The 15,696-nt window shown below is 41.3% G+C and overlaps 1 protein-coding gene across 1 annotated transcript in view; it reads left to right on the top strand.

Annotated features, from left to right (window-relative positions):
• CLSTN2 (calsyntenin 2) overlaps positions 1–15,696 on the top strand; it is a 585,388-nt gene that overhangs the window by 228,425 nt on the left and 341,267 nt on the right. The window contains exon 4 of the mRNA XM_032869258.1: positions 1,781–1,903. Coding sequence (XP_032725149.1) covers positions 1,781–1,903 — 123 coding nt within the window. The remainder of the gene's footprint in view (positions 1–1,780; positions 1,904–15,696) is intronic.

Genomic DNA, 15,696 nt, shown 5'->3' with positions numbered 1-15,696 from the left:
TGTGTGTGTGTGTGTGTGTGTTTTTACGGATATTACTCGGTATGAGAGAGTTTTGGTCTTCCCAATTATTAGGTTTTAACCCTGGGGCCATCTTGGGAAAGTCACGTCTTGTGAAATTGGTTTCTTCATCATTTTCATAATGATCACACCTACCTCTTAAGTTGCTGTGGGGAGCATTATATATGTGACAACATCTTTCAAACTGTGAAGCAGGGTGTGAGAATTGGCATCAGGACATCTTTGATTACTCTAGGACTTTCTCTAACATATTATTTCATTTTTAAAGCACCTACTCTGCACTCAGATTTGCGTAAGTGTGTGTGGGGGGGGTGGAAAGGACAAACCAAAGAGACCACAGTAGAGTAATATTAGGTTATAAGATTAACCTAATATAATATTAACCTTATAATATCAGGTTAATATTTGAGGAGATTATTTTTGATGTGTGTGTAGAGGATGAATTGGAGTGGGATAGGACTTCTTACTGGAAGACCAGTCAGGAGGCCAGTGCAGTCTTCCAGAGAGGGGACACCTGGGCCTGAACAAATTTGGAATTGACAGACATGGGATATTCACATAGGAATATTGCACCAGCCCTAGCACAAGTTTTATTTAAATTCTCTATCCCTTAGGAGCCTGTTGACCATAAGTATCCCGTATTTGTTTGCTGGGACTGCCTTAACAAAATACTATTAACTGTGTGGCTTAGAACAATGGAAATTTATTGTCTCACAATTCTAGAGGCCAGAAGTCTGAAATCCAAGTTGTTGACAGGACCATGCTTGATCTGAAGGTAAAGGGGAAAGATCTGTTCCAGGTATCTCTCCTGGCTTTTGGTAGTTCCTTGGCTGGTAGCAACACATGGTATTCACATGTGTACACGTCTGTCTCTGTGTCCAAATTTACCTTTATTATAAGGACACCAGTCATTTTGGATTAAGGCCTGCCCAAATGACCTCATTTTTACTTGACTACCCCTATAAAGACCCTCTCTCCAAATAAGATCACATTCCAAGGTACAGGAGGTTAGTACTCTAACCTGTCTTTTTTCCAGGGTCACAGTTCAACCAGTAACATTTATCTGGTATTCATCTTAAGTTTGTTAATTTTCCATTAGACAATATATGATTTACCTGGTCAAATTACTGAAAAACAACTTAAATTGCTAGGTAATTTAGACTGTTAGGATAGACACAGTTTTTATGTGATCAGAAAATATTCAAATGCCTGCTGTATCTTTACACATATGTTGGTACTTATACAGATAGGTGTATATATGAAATACAGTAACAGTTTGTGATGATGGATCTGATTAGGTTGAGGTCAGAAATTCAAGCACACAGCCATGATCTGCTAGTTTGTTGATTGATAATGGACTTTAACCCTGAAATATCTATTAATAGACAGTAGTTTTGAAGAAATGAATCTTTTAGTCAGTTTTTAACAGTAGCTATCTATACTGGGCATCCAGAAATAGAAATAATGGGATTTTGGTAAGGTGAAAGATCCATGGTCTAGAGCCCAAAAATGTGTTTGAGTCTCGGTGCTGCCCTGACTTTCTTTGTGTTCACATGAATTGTTGAGCTTCTCTTTGAATCTCACTTTTCTAAAGGTTACTGAGGTATAAAATGGAACTAACTAATGCTCTATGTCTCTCATGTGGTTGTTGGATGAGAGCCTATGAGTGAACAAATGTGCAATATTAATATTATTGTGAATTAGCTATTCAAGTGATGATCTTGAAAGTCAATCTTTGTTTTGTTTTTCCATTGTGTTCTAGTCAACAAGCACAAACCATGGATTGAGACTTCATATCACGGAGTCATAACTGAGAACAATGACACAGTCATTTTGGACCCACCACTTGTCGCCCTGGATAAAGACGCACCAGTTCCTTTTGCAGGTGAGATGGTAGCTTACTGTGGTTGGACTTGGCTCACTTGGGAGGCATGCTGGGAAGCCTCCACAGAGTGCAGGCTCGGGCTGTATTGCTTTTATCTTCCCCTGCGTGTCTTATAGATCAGCCTGTGATTTCAAAGCTGTATTTCTCTTCTGACTGCTGGTATGGTTCTGATATCTGGTGTGGTTCTGATTTCTGATTTATGGGTTTTTTTCCGGGGTATTGCCTCCAGGGCAAGACCTTTATTTCTTCTTCTAAGAGATGGTATATTGCTGCAGTGGACTCTGGATTTGGAAAAGCTGGGCTAGTAAGGTCCATAGGGGAATAATTTTCCTTCTAGAAAGATAACCTATAGACAGATTAAGTATGTGACCCACTGTCCCCACTACACATATATCAAGGACAGGTGAAGACTTATAGCTTGGTAGATTGGCAAAAGAAAAGGAAAAAAAAAAAGGACCAGGAAATATTTGCTAAGAGTAGGGACAGGGCTGTACCCTCAAGCTTCACAGTGGGTGTGGCTTTGGTGGAAGAATCAGAACACAGTGCCATCTTGCCCTCTGTGGCTTGTGGCTAGAGAGTCTTCTCATTATCATCAAAATTATGACTACTTCTTCTTTAACTTCCTGCAAGGGCTAGGTCTCAGGAAGGATGTGTGAAGAATATAGCTATGTCTCATGTTTCCACAGATTTTGGCAAAGAAAAGGGGATGGCTGATGGTAGGGGGAGGAGGGAATGGACAAAGAATTTCTGAAGATGCCTGCATCATGAGTAATATTGTTAACATTTTATAACTGTCAGGAGAAAGACAGGAAATTTAATGAAAGTTTTCAAGATTTCTAGAAGATTGCTTTATGATAGATGGGTGCCAGGCTGAGGTTTTCACCATGATGAAGTCTATTTTTTCTGACAGTTTGTCTGCTACATTATGAGCTACTTGGGCAGAAAAAAATTGGCTCTTTCACACTTTTAAGAGATAAGCTCTATGAAGGCCCTTTTTTCATTACAGAACATTGTAAAGTAAGGAATGAGGGGGTGGGTTAAATGGGGAAATTCAGTGTTATGTGAAGATAAACTCATAAGCATTCTTGCAGAGCATGGGGAAGATATCTTGACTCTCAGAAGAAGGCTTTACCTTTATTTTATGTAGAATGATAGCCACCAAGGGCACCTAACTGTGACTTCCTTGGTGTTTAGAATTAGGATATTTCCATAATCTTCCAGCCATCCTCAGAGGTCCCAGCTCAACCAAATTCCACTTGGAAGTGTGAATTCCATGCTGTCTTTTCCACAAAAGATGAGTTAACTTCCCTAGACCTTCTTTGCCAGACTGGGAATATTCCAGTGCATTCCCATCTTGGACATAACTAGATGATATTAGGGTTAATCACCCTCTAGAAATGAGGTTTTAAAACAAATACTGGCAAAACTCTTTGGATCTTGGAACTGTTTGGTTTGGCATGCACAATGTGCTTAACAAAATAAGAGACAGTATTTAAGAAGTGGGAGATTTAGGATAAAAAGACAGGATTCTGGATTATCTTGATGAACCAGATTGGAAATACAAGGCTGAGTCATGGTTTCCCTCTTTAGACTGAACATGTGCTCCTGGCTTCCCTCAGCCCTTCTCTACAGCCGGTGTGCAGAGTTCCTTCCACCAAGCAGGTCCTCTTGTTCACCTTTATTTTCAAGTGTGTAACTCCTCTTTAAAACATAACAGGGGAAAAAAAAAAAAAACAATGACACATTAAACAGGAAGTAAATGTATGCCATTAATTCACTTTAGTGTAGTGAACCTAAGACTTTAAAGATGAAGGATATGTCTGATTCTTTATTATGTCTACCCTCAGCATAGCCCTGTTCTCCTCCAGTAGTGAACTAGGAAACTGAAGCTGTTGAATAAGTTGTCCCACAGTAGATTTATAAGCTCCTTAATGTACAGACCCAAATTGGGTGGGGGCAGTTTGAGCAAAACTGATATTTGTAAGTTTGGACTTACAGAAGTTACTTATTTTCCTTGGTTATTGGGCAGCAGAACAATTAATTATTTCACCTGAAGATTCAACAAAGGGTTTCACAATCATAAATCCATCAAATTCCTTTAAACTTGTATTTGTATTCTGACCATTAGATGTGCCCACTGGTTTTCAGACACATCTGGAAATTAAGATTTGCTTCTAAGCCAAGCCCTGAGTAGTTATTTCCATCTGAATAAAATTTTTATGCTCCTCTTGATATTTGCAGCTGCATAAAAAGAAATCTAACTTAATGCATCAAAATATAATCTTCCAGGCTCTTAAGAGTAAAAAATAAAGGTGCTTTTTGGAATGGTCAAAGCTATTTTTCTCAGTGTTATTTATGACCAGCTCTAAGACAGGACACAGGCACTAGCCATCCATTCATGCTGCAGACGTTTATTTTAAAACATTTATCTTAAAAAGAAAATACTGAAGATTTATTTCAGATCCCTATCATTCTCATAAAATTGAAAAATTCGTATCTGCCAGCTTCATCAGTTCTGGAAGTCAACTGCAGCTTTTAGTCCCCCCCTGCCCCGCCCCAGTTATCAACTGTTCTTGTATTGTGTGTCAGTTTTTCCACCCCTTTCCCACTAGTCTTTATTTCCAATTTGGCCTGTGAGGCAAGCTGTAAGCTTTCTGGGAGATGGTCTCGTCCAAATCACTTTTTCTCTGTCTCATTTCTTTTGTGATTTCCCTCCCTTTAAAAAAAATTTTTAAGAAAAATTTCCTATGTAAAATAGCACTTAGTTAAATAAAAGTCATGATCACATTTTGCCTATAAATGCAAAATCCAGGGATACAGAATAGCTTTTATTATATATTTTCCTGATTATGACAATAAGTGTTTTATTGTAGAAAATGTGAAAAATATGTTGAAACAAAGAAGTATGAAAAATATGTTTTCTTACCGCCAGAGAGAGCCTCTGTTAACATTTTAGTGTATTTCCTTCCAGTCATTTTTCTACTTTTTTTTTCTACAATTGTGATCACACCTCATATTCAATTCTAATAATTTATTTTCCCCACTAAACTAATGAAAATATACCATTTTTTAGAAAATATATCATTTTATTAAATATTAAACTGCAACTGATTAAATGGTTACATGATGTCTTTCTCAGTGAATATTCTGTAGTTTACCATTCTTTCTTTTTCTAGCTCTATTGAGATACAATTGACATATAATATTGTAAAAGTTTAAGATGTACAATGTACTGATTTAATAAACTTCTATATTGCAAGTGATTACCACTGTAGTATTAGCTAAACCTCCATTATCTCAAATAATCACTATTTCTTTTTTTCCCACATATTAAGAATACAATCTTTAATTCTCAGGATTTAATATAATGGTAAATTCATGCAATGAAGATGAACAGTTCTGAATACTATGACTTTGATTCATGGATCTAAAAAATATAACTCTTGAATAATGAAATAAATTGTATGCATGAATTAACTCCAAAATTGTGCAGTGCTGGTATTACCATTTCCTTTCCTCCATGACTAGCTCTCCAGTTATGAAATAATAATGCAGTTTTCTTTTTTTGTGGTGAGAACATTTGAGATCTACTCTCTTAGCAATTTTCAAGTATATAATACAATATTGTTACATATAATCACCATGCCATACATTCGGGGCCCAAAACTTAGTCATATTATCACTGAAAGTTTCTACCCTTTGACAACACCTCCCAATTTTCCCCACCTCTAGTCCCTGGTAACAACCATTCTACTCCCTGTTTCTGTGAGTTGGCTTTTTAAAGTCAATTTCACATATAAGTGAATCTACATATAAGTGGTATTTTATATGTGATATAAGTGATTCCACATATAGATTCCATATGTAAGTGAGATCATGCAGTATTTGTTTTCCTATGTCTGGCTAATTTCATGGACCATAATGCCCTCAAGGCCCATCCATGTTGTCACAAACAGCAAGATTTTCTTTCTCATGGCTAAATAACATTCTATTGTATATACATACCACATCTTTTTTATCCATTTTTCCACTGACAGAACTTAGGTTGTTTCCACATCTTGGCAATTGTGAATTATGCTGCAGTGAACATAGACATGCAGCTATCTCTTCAAAATCCTGAATTTACTTCCTTTGGATATAATTCCGGAAGTAGGATTGCTGGATCATGTGGTATTTCTAGCTGTAATTTTTTTGAGGAACCTCTATACTGTTTTCCATAGTGGCTATACCAGTTTGCAATCCCACCATCAGTGCACAAGGGTTCCCTTTCTGTATGTCTTTGCCAACACTGACTTCATGTCTTTTTGATGATAGACATTCTGACAGGTATGAGGTGATAGGCAATTTGTCTGTTACAGTTCTTTTTTACTATCATGTGTTTACATTTCTGATTCTATCATTTGGGTAGATTTCCAGAATTGAAATTAATTGGTCAAACACTTTAAGGTTACAGAAACAGGGCACGTGGATGGCTCAATTGGTTAAATGTCTGACTCTTCATCTCAGCTCAGGTCTTAATCTCAGGGTCAAGAGTTCAAGTCTTGAGTTTGACTCCACAAATAAATAAATAAATAAATAAGAAAGTTCCAGAAACGTGTTAAATTGCTTTCCAGAATAGTTGTGTAAATTTGTTGTCCCATTCTCACCACAGTGGTCTCATTCCCTAGCCCCCGTATGGCTTATTCTAATGGTGTGGTTTAGTGACCATGGTGTATAGTCACCAATAACAGTAGCCTCGCCATCTGCATCTGTAAAATAATGCAAGGTTTCCAGTGTTGTTGTTTTGATTAAATTTAAAGAGTATCTATGATGCATGTTATAATGATTCAAGATATAATAGAAGCTTAATAAATTCATGTTTTTTTTTCCATATTCTTTTCTCTGCCCATTTTGTAGAGGAGATAACCAACTCAGAGAGAGGCCAAGCAGCTTGCTCAGTATCCCAAACAGTCCAGCCATGCGCTAGGACTGCAGACCAGGGATTTTCACCACTTGCTTTGAGTTCAGTCCAGTGATGTTGCCTTTTGATTCCTGCCTCACCTGATTACTAGAGGTGTCAACTCTTAGTCAGTGAATACTCCCTCAGACCTCAGTCAAGTCCATTAGACCTAACTTAGTTCTCAACCTAGTGTCTGTGCCCCGTGGACATGACCTTCTTAGAGAATCACATCCAGGAAAATCCTTAAGTGATAATGAAAATCCTGTCCATTGCATGGCAAAAAATGATAATGAAAGCAAGCTGAGCACACTGTGAACTTATTAATTTCTACATGAGCCCCACCGAGGCCTGTTAGGAAACTGTGGAGACTTTTAAATTTGAAGGGAATTAGATTGCCTTTCAGAGATAATAGAATGGTTCATTTGTCTACATTGGGCCAGTCTGGACTTGTCTTTTGTGAGGACAGGGCAGCAGAGAATGGTCAGGCATAATTGGCTGGCTTCTCAGGCTGGGTGGCTCTCTGAAGGCTGCCTGGAAAACTGCCTGTGACGTGATTTGGCCTGGTTTGATTAGCTGGTTGCAGCAGAAGCTTCTCCCCTCCCTGTGCTTGACTCCGCTCACCCTCCTGGTTCTACTCAGTGTTTGTCAACCTTATCCGTGAACCTGCCCAGGGTCCTTGTTTGTGTTTCAGGTCCCCTAGCCCTGATGGCAGGGATCCTCCCCAAGGGCTTATGCAGCCCCCGTGTCTTCTGGTGGGAAGGGAATGCAGGGTGTGGACAGCCACACACCATGCTTGACCAGACACACATTGCTTTATATTCAGGCTTTGTCATTTGCTAGCTGTATGGTCTCAGATAAGTTACTGAACTCCTCTGAGGGACGGTTTGCTAATATTTGAAATGGGGGTAAACATCGTACATCTGGGTTAGTATGTGGATTACATAAGATATGACTGCCAAGTGCCTAGAGCATTCCTGGCCACCAGTAGATGTCTAGCATGTCACAGTGCTGATAATCCTAGCAGTGGTAAAAATGAGAGTAATTACAGTAAGTGTAATTCTTGGTATCATCAACAAGCCACAGTGTTTTATTCATTTTAGGCTGATTACAGTTCTGTGATTATAATCTGTGATAAAGATGTTAAATGAGAAAAGTAAGTTTGGAGTTTGTTCTAAAGGCTTCATGCCATCACCCATCAAGCAATGTTGCCCAGACTGGTCACATGGCAGTGCAGAGGCAGTAAGTTAAATAATGTAGACAAGTAGTTTGAGAATTGTGCTGAACTCTTTAACTATTAGTTAGCAATACATTTCCTTAAATTGCACCTATAACCTGTCCCTGTGGAGTAATTAGTTGCAAGATACACATTTATATTACTGCAAATCATATGCCCTTTTATTATAAACACACACATGCACGCATACACACACACACACATACACACACACGCATATGTGCCAGCCAGGGCACACACAGAATTGTATCTAAGCCTTACACCAACTCTGTGGAACAAGAAGGTGAGCTATCATGATTCTGTTTTGCAAATAAGGACATTGAGACTTAAAAAATTAAGTAACTATTCAAGGTTACCTAGCTGAGGATGGCTCAGCCCTATCCCTCAATTCCAGATGCTCAGACTCCAAGTCCAGCCTTCTTTCCCCTGCGAGTTGTCCAGTGTGGAATACATATCTCCTTGGCAGTGGAGGATTTACATGGTACCTGGACATAACATTAAAGAGTGCTGAATCCCATGCTAGGTCATTCCATTTTAAGTTCTTCTCCAGTCTCTGATTATATCAAGGAGAAAGGCAGTTTGGCTCAACACTTCTCAAACATTTGCTAATGTCTCCTTTTGACAAAGAAGGAACAAGTGCTCTCTCAAGGCATTCCACAGGCTATACCGATGAAGAAGAATTTTAGTACCATCCTGTGTTATATTTTATTTAAGTTTCTTTTTCTTTTTTTGAGACAACTATTGTTGGCTTTTCAGGTTTTTTTTAAATAAATTCATTTGGGTTTTTTAAAACCCCCATTTTTTGTGGTGGGGGATTTTATTTCTTCATTTACTTGACGGAGAGCACATGTGCCTGTGTGTGAAGGGGGCGGGTCATGGGCAGAGAGGGAGGGAGGGGGACAAGCAGTTTCTATGCCTAGCATGGAACCTGACACAGGGTTCCATCTCACGACCCTGAGCCCAAACCAAGAGTCAATGCTGAACCCCTAGAGCCATTCAGGCACCCTTAAAGCCCCAATTTAAAGAAAAATGTAAATAACGATCAGGTAGTTCATGGAAGGGGCAAAAACCATGAGATGAGAGAGGCCTATGATTGAGTACCAAGTAGAACACCACAGAATAAACCCTTCCTGGCCTCGTTCCTCCCCTAGCCACCTCAGGACTATCCACCATCTTCAGTCTGTCCTGCCCCATGGCTCTCTGAGCTCTGACCCTGGTAACAGAAGAGGCATCTGTGTCAGCCTCATGGTAGATGGGACTTTGTGTTCCAGCTGGTTTGTGTGGGGGTCATTCTTGTGGGCCTGAAGAAGGGTGTCTGCTGGTTGACCCTGGTCTCTGAGCATTCTGCGCCTCAGCTAGAAGTCTGTCTGTGGCAGTCCTTGCAGAGAACTGTGGATTCTCTGGAATCCATAATCTGGGTTACAGCCTTGGACCTCACAGAAAGAGAATCAAGAGTAAACAGGACCAGAAAGACATGGACCAGTGTCTATTCATCAGAGTACCTGTGAAAATTACGAAAATGAATAAGGAATAAAACAAAATTAAGCCACATTCCTAAGGTCCTGCTAGACCTTTTTCTATTCATATATAGATACGCAGTTCTTATTAATTTGGATCATCATACGCATGGTTCAGTTTTTGTGTTTTCATTTTTTATAGACCTTTTCCAAGCTGACCAACATATATTTTAAAATATTACTTAAGAGTAGAAGACATAATTATATATCATATAGCCCTGTCGTAGTTTATTTAACTATTCCATCATTTTTGTATATTTAGGTCATTTACAGTATTTTTCTACTTAAAAAATATAACATTGCCATGGACAACTTTGTTTGAAATACCTTACTTAAACAAACAGGAGTCAGGATTTCATGTTTATGGTTTAGTTCATAGATAGTGAAAAAAACAGATGTGTTCTATTTTCAGTGACAGATTGAGATTGTGTTGTCAGATGTTTTTGCTGATATGAACTGTGATCACCCAATTTTCAAGCAGATGGTGGGGTTCCGAATAGATGGAAAGTAAGAGCTGGACTGACTCCCACACCCGTCTACAGCCTGTGGCAGAGCCCTCAGTGCCCATCCCATGGGCTTCAGGCCTCCACCCCTGTGATGAATTCTCTCCTTCACTGTAGTGATTGTCATCTAAGGCTTTCCAGTTGTAGGCAAGGTGTGATTTGAAAACTCAGCAAGGCAATACAGAAGTTGCCTTAAAGCTGGGAAAAAATGCAGGGTGAAGGCATAGCTACCAGTAAATAAACAGAAGACCTGGTCAAGTTGTTGCTTATGTCCTCTGGGGAGGGTGGCCATTCATTTGTAGTCCCCAGGAGCAGCAAGGCCTATTGGACCATACCTGTGGTCCTGGTACCAGTGGTGGTGGAGGGGTCTGCCAGGCAAACTGGGAGAAAGAAAGACCTGGTGTATCCATCATTCTGAAATTGAAGTATTGCTCTTCCTTCCACCAGTTTGGCAGCTGCCAGCTGATTGATTGGGGTTGGGAGCATATTTGGGTCCCTTTCTTGGTTATCCCTCCATGAGCACTGCATTCACTCCAGTGTTTCCCTTTCACACTTTTTACTCCTTCCTCCTATCTGCTGATGGCCACGAAGCTCAAGAGGCAGATCTTAGCACTGGACAGGGCCTTCCATATAATCCTTGGGCTCGTGGAGCCAGGAACACAAAGCGCTAGCCTTGCTGAGAAGAGAAGTGAACGCCTGTCCTGCCGCAGAGGTGGCCCCTTTCTATGGTGGAGCTGCTCTGCTGGAGGGAGAATGAGGAGCTTCCCAGCTTCTCTGCTGTCCATGAGTTTGGCGTCTTTGCCCTGAATTTTCTTTCTTCTTGTTAATTATCCTCTTTCTTTTCCCACCCTAGACTTTCTCTCTGTGTCCCTAAAGCTGTCTGCATATTGCCTGCCACCAGGTCTTTTGTTGTTACTGTTTTCATTTCTTTCATTTTGAAGGCCAGGTGTATTTTTGCTGCATGGCAACTTAGTCTAGGTAAGTTTAGGATGGCCATTCTCATCTGAAAAATTCTAATGTTCACCTCTTCTCCATTATGTTCCATGTTTAATCCTGATGTCCCAGGCCTTTTTGTGGAAGCTTACCTGCACAGGGTTCTTTGGCAGCAGCTGGGTCCCCTATGAGTGTGGTCACACGGGCTCCTCTTGTGTTCAGTGGTCAGAGGCAGGCACTGAGGGGGACACCCCCTCACGATGGCTGGAGGGAGGACTAGGAGCCAGGATACAGAGGAAGGAGGGCAGGAACAAGAACTGACCATTTGAGAAGGAACAAGAGAGTCCAAGATAAATGTTCACAGGAGGGGCTGGGCTCTATAGTCTAACGAGAAGTAGGAGGCTATTCACCTGTACTTCTGACCTTCTCATTGAGAGGACTCTGATGAAGTCCTGCTCTTGTTCAAACTAATATTTAAGGGAGACCCAGAGTTTATTTGTGGGTCATTTTCTGTCAGGCTGAAAATTGAGGGATGTTCAGGGGGTCAAACCATGCTGGTTTTCCCAGGACTGAGGGTTTCCTGGGACATAGGACTTTCAGTGCTATAACCAAGATCTTGGCAAACTAGAGTGAGTTGATCAGCCCAATAGGAAAGATGTGGAGTCCTAGGATAGAAAGCTTAAGTACTGGCACTAGATTGCTTGAGAAAAGCCCTCGAAGGTAGGAATTTCAAGTCTTCTGGAATTCTGAGTTAATAGCAGTATTGTACTAAAACAAGATGAAAAGTGAACAATGAAGCCAATAATAATAGCAGGACTGGTGCCAACCCATATGGTAATTGTGAAAATTAGAAACAGGTGCCCTTTCTTACATATGGACACTCTCCCACACTAGAGCACACAACTTGGCAAGTGGAGAAAGAGGTGGATTTCAGCCCCTCCTTGCCCCCTTGGTCTTACATCCTTGTACAAAAAAACAACTTGCACACAACACTGAAAGTTAACTAACATTTATCAAGCACTTACTACATACCAGGCACTGTACTAGGTATTTCGTGCACACTGTATCATTTAATTTTTACAACAGTCCTCTGAAATAAGCATTATCATCATTCCTATTTTATAGAAGGAGAGACTGAGGGTAAACCAGATTATGTAAATTTCTCAGAACACAGTAGTAATGGTGAAATTGTAATTCTAACCGGATATCTCAGTTAGGTATTGCTGTGCAACCATCTTCCCGAAACTGGAGCATCAAAAAGCAGAAACATTAATTGTTTCTTAGGGGTCTACCTGTTGATTAGACAGCTTTACTAATGTGAGCGGGCTCAGCCGGCCCCAGCCGGGCTTGTCCAGGTATCTGTGGGCAGCTGGTGAGTAGGCTATAGGCTGGCTGGTCTAGAGTGGCCTTGGCTGGGATGACATTGATCTCTCCCATGTGTGCTGGCCCAAGCCTGTTGGCAGGCAGGGCTGAGTATCTCCCTATGGTGATCACAGAAAAGCATGAAGAGCATAGATATGTGCAAGCACTTTGACAAGCTCCTTGGGACAAATTTGCCTCACTGGCCAAACAAATCATATGGCCAAGCCCAGAGTCAGTATAGGAACAGACTACCAAGGACAAAGAGGGGTGAAAAGTTAGGGTCATCTGTGTGGTCATTCTGTCACAGCCTGCCCTTAGGCTACAACTGTCCACACCTCTTCCTCATGTAAAATATGCTTACTTCATTTTAGCATCCCCAAAGTTGCATCTAATCATGGCATCTGGCTTGCAGCCCAACACAGGTCTGGATGCAGGTCTCTTGATCCAGAGCCCTGTGAGCTAGAAGGTAAGTTATCTTCTCCACATCCCTCCAAGGGAGGGGAAACCTCAACAAGCTCCTTTTCAAGGAGGAGAAGAATGGGAGGCACACAGCAGTGACTCGCTGGCCTGCAGCAATCCTGAGATCCTGCTGGAGATAGGGCGCCACGTCCCTCCATGTTTAGGGTGATTCTTAGGAGTGGCTCCCAGGCCACTATTCTCCTCTCCTCCTTTCACCATCATTTGGTTCTGTTCCGTTCCAAGCTAGTGCACTCAGCAGGAGTGGGTACAAGGTCCTGGCCTTAGTCCTTGGGAACACTCCTACTTTCATTAGTGTCTCTGACTCTGTCCAGCCTTAGCGTAACACAATGGGTCAAACCTAACTTCAAAGCCAAGGTTCCTTATACAATAAATCAGAAAATACAAAAGAGTGAAATAAACACACCCTTATTTCTGCTGGAGAAATAATTCAGAGAATATAGACATCAAAATGCCAAGCCTGAACACATCCTGAGGTATCAGGAACTCCAAATCTATGGCCTTATTTACAAATGTGATGCAAACATGTTTATGGTGCTTTCCTACTCACTGCCCCTGATGGCCAAATTCTAGGCCATTGACTCAGACCTCTCCCTAACTGTGATTGGACCTGAAGTGGGCACCTGGCTCAAGGAGGCCAGTGAATAACCTACTTACAGCCTGTGACTTGTTACCTGGGTAGGAAAGGCCACACAGGCCAATGGTCTTCCTGTTTGAGTGCTAAGGGGCCATGAGGGAGTATGGGGGTTCTGAATGAAGTTCCTGTAACACATGCAGATCATAGTTAGGAGCCCTTTGTCAGCAGACTGAGGTGAGGCAGCTGGTCCCAGGGAGAAGTAGATGTGCCTGGAGGGAAAGGTCTAAGTGGTTCCTCTTGCTCCATTCCCAAGTGGTCCTGGTTTCCAGGTGATCTTGGATTTCCATGAAATTATCCTCATTGTTGCCCTTCATTTTCACTCTCTGCTGAGGTGACTGTGTCTCTATCCCTGGAAATCAAAGAGGTCAAATGAGAACCACCTGTTAATATGGCTTTCCATATTGAGGGCAGGGACATTGTTTGAGCTACAAGAGGAAAAAGACCCCAAGAATGTTCAGGTAAGGGGGAAGCATAGTTAAGAATGAGCAGGGAATTTGAAAGCATTGAAGAAATCCTCTTAAAAAGCCATAACCTATGATCATCACAGTGAAATCAGTGAAGATTGAAAACCACCTCCAACTGTCAGTAATTGGACCATTTAATAGCCAAGCCTAGACAAGTTAATACCTATTCAAATCCCTTGTCCAGAAGCCGTTTCCACAGATTACAACAGTGGCCATATTGAATAGACCTGGAATCGGAGCTCATCACAAATATTAATTATGGACATGAATTTGTAAGGTCAATGGTTTTACTTTAATAGGAATTTGGGGCCTATGAATGTAAGTACTAAATGTCTTAGACTTGTTTGAGATTCCAAAGCAAAGAAGAGGAGTACAGCAGGCATTTATAGTTCATTCTGCTTGGCATTGTGTCCAGCGTGAGATCACTGAATACCTTGGCGTGATTTCAGAGCTCAATTTTATTATCTTGTAGCTGCCTGTAATCACAGAAGAGGCATCAAAGGCCAGCTGTCCCCCATGAACCTTGACAGTCTATATAAACTAATTACTTTTTTATGAGCCATCCTTTCAGAGGTTTGGAAAGAGGGCCTATTAAGCCAAGTTCAATATGATCTACAAACTTTAAAAATTATTATTATTTATCTAAGTTCCAGCTAAGTGCATGGTAAATGACATCCTCTGTAATGATTGGCTTGGATGGCCATGGACTTCATTAAAATACAATACTTTGTGGGGTTGGGTTTTTTTTTGTTTGTTTTTTTTTTTTCCTTTTTTAGTGGAAAGGTGAATCCCAGTGTGGCAGGAGTCCTCTCTATACATTAATGATACGAATAGCAAGATCTGAAGGGCAAAGAAGAAAAAACACAAGTTTGGAAAGTGAGGGTACATTAGCAAAAGCCCCTCTCCTGGCTGTGCAAGGCTGTGGATTGCAAGAGTAAAGACTATGCTCTTTGTCCCTGAGTCCACTGCACAAAGATCATCCCTTTGCCCTTTCCCTTTTGGTGTGCCTCTCTTTTGGAGTCCTTAAAGAGATGGAATAACAGAAAAAACACTCACTGCAGCCTGCCCTTAGACCACCCCACTTGGTGCTCTTCCCAGTTGTCTGTGGGCTGGTTGGACCATTTGGGAAGTAACCTATCCCAGCCTCTGCCACTGGGCACTCCTTCACCGCTTACCACAGGATACTCATTATTGTAATGTTCTCTTTTGTGTCCGCTATGAGGATGATGGGCCCCAGGTTGGCCCACAAGGCACTCCCCTTCGTCACCTCCCTCCCTTCTTACTAGGAAATGGCCTTTTTCCTCTTCTGGCCAACTCTTGCTCAGGGGTTCCCACAGAAATGTTGCTTGGACTCCTAGTGCTACAGTTCCTTGTTATACCATAAACTCCTCCCTTTCCAGAGACAGATGGGGACTCCCAGGCTGTAGATATAAGGGATGGTTTCACATACCAGCCGGGGCTATGCTGTGGTAAGTAAGATCCCACTCAAGTGCTCCCTGCTGACTCTGCCCTGGTCTGTCTGAGTTCCTTCTTTCATAGTTTTGTAGTTCTACTTTCCTCTGACCAGCAGACATTCCTGTCAGCTATGTGACTTCCATGGACACTTTCCACTCATCCCTCCTCTCATCCACACACACCGTCCGTCAAATATCACTCCATTTGTCTGAACCTGATTTACAGAGAGGGTCCTGAGCTGCATGCAAGCTGGCATGAACAGCCAGATAGCA

This window comes from Lontra canadensis, unplaced genomic scaffold (assembly GCF_010015895.1).
Source record: "Lontra canadensis isolate GAN:19392208 unplaced genomic scaffold, GSC_riverotter_1.0 scaffold38, whole genome shotgun sequence".
Classification (NCBI taxonomy): Eukaryota; Metazoa; Chordata; class Mammalia; order Carnivora; family Mustelidae; genus Lontra; species Lontra canadensis.
Note: the sequence above shows the minus strand (reverse complement) of the source record. Positions and strands in the feature narration are given on the sequence as shown.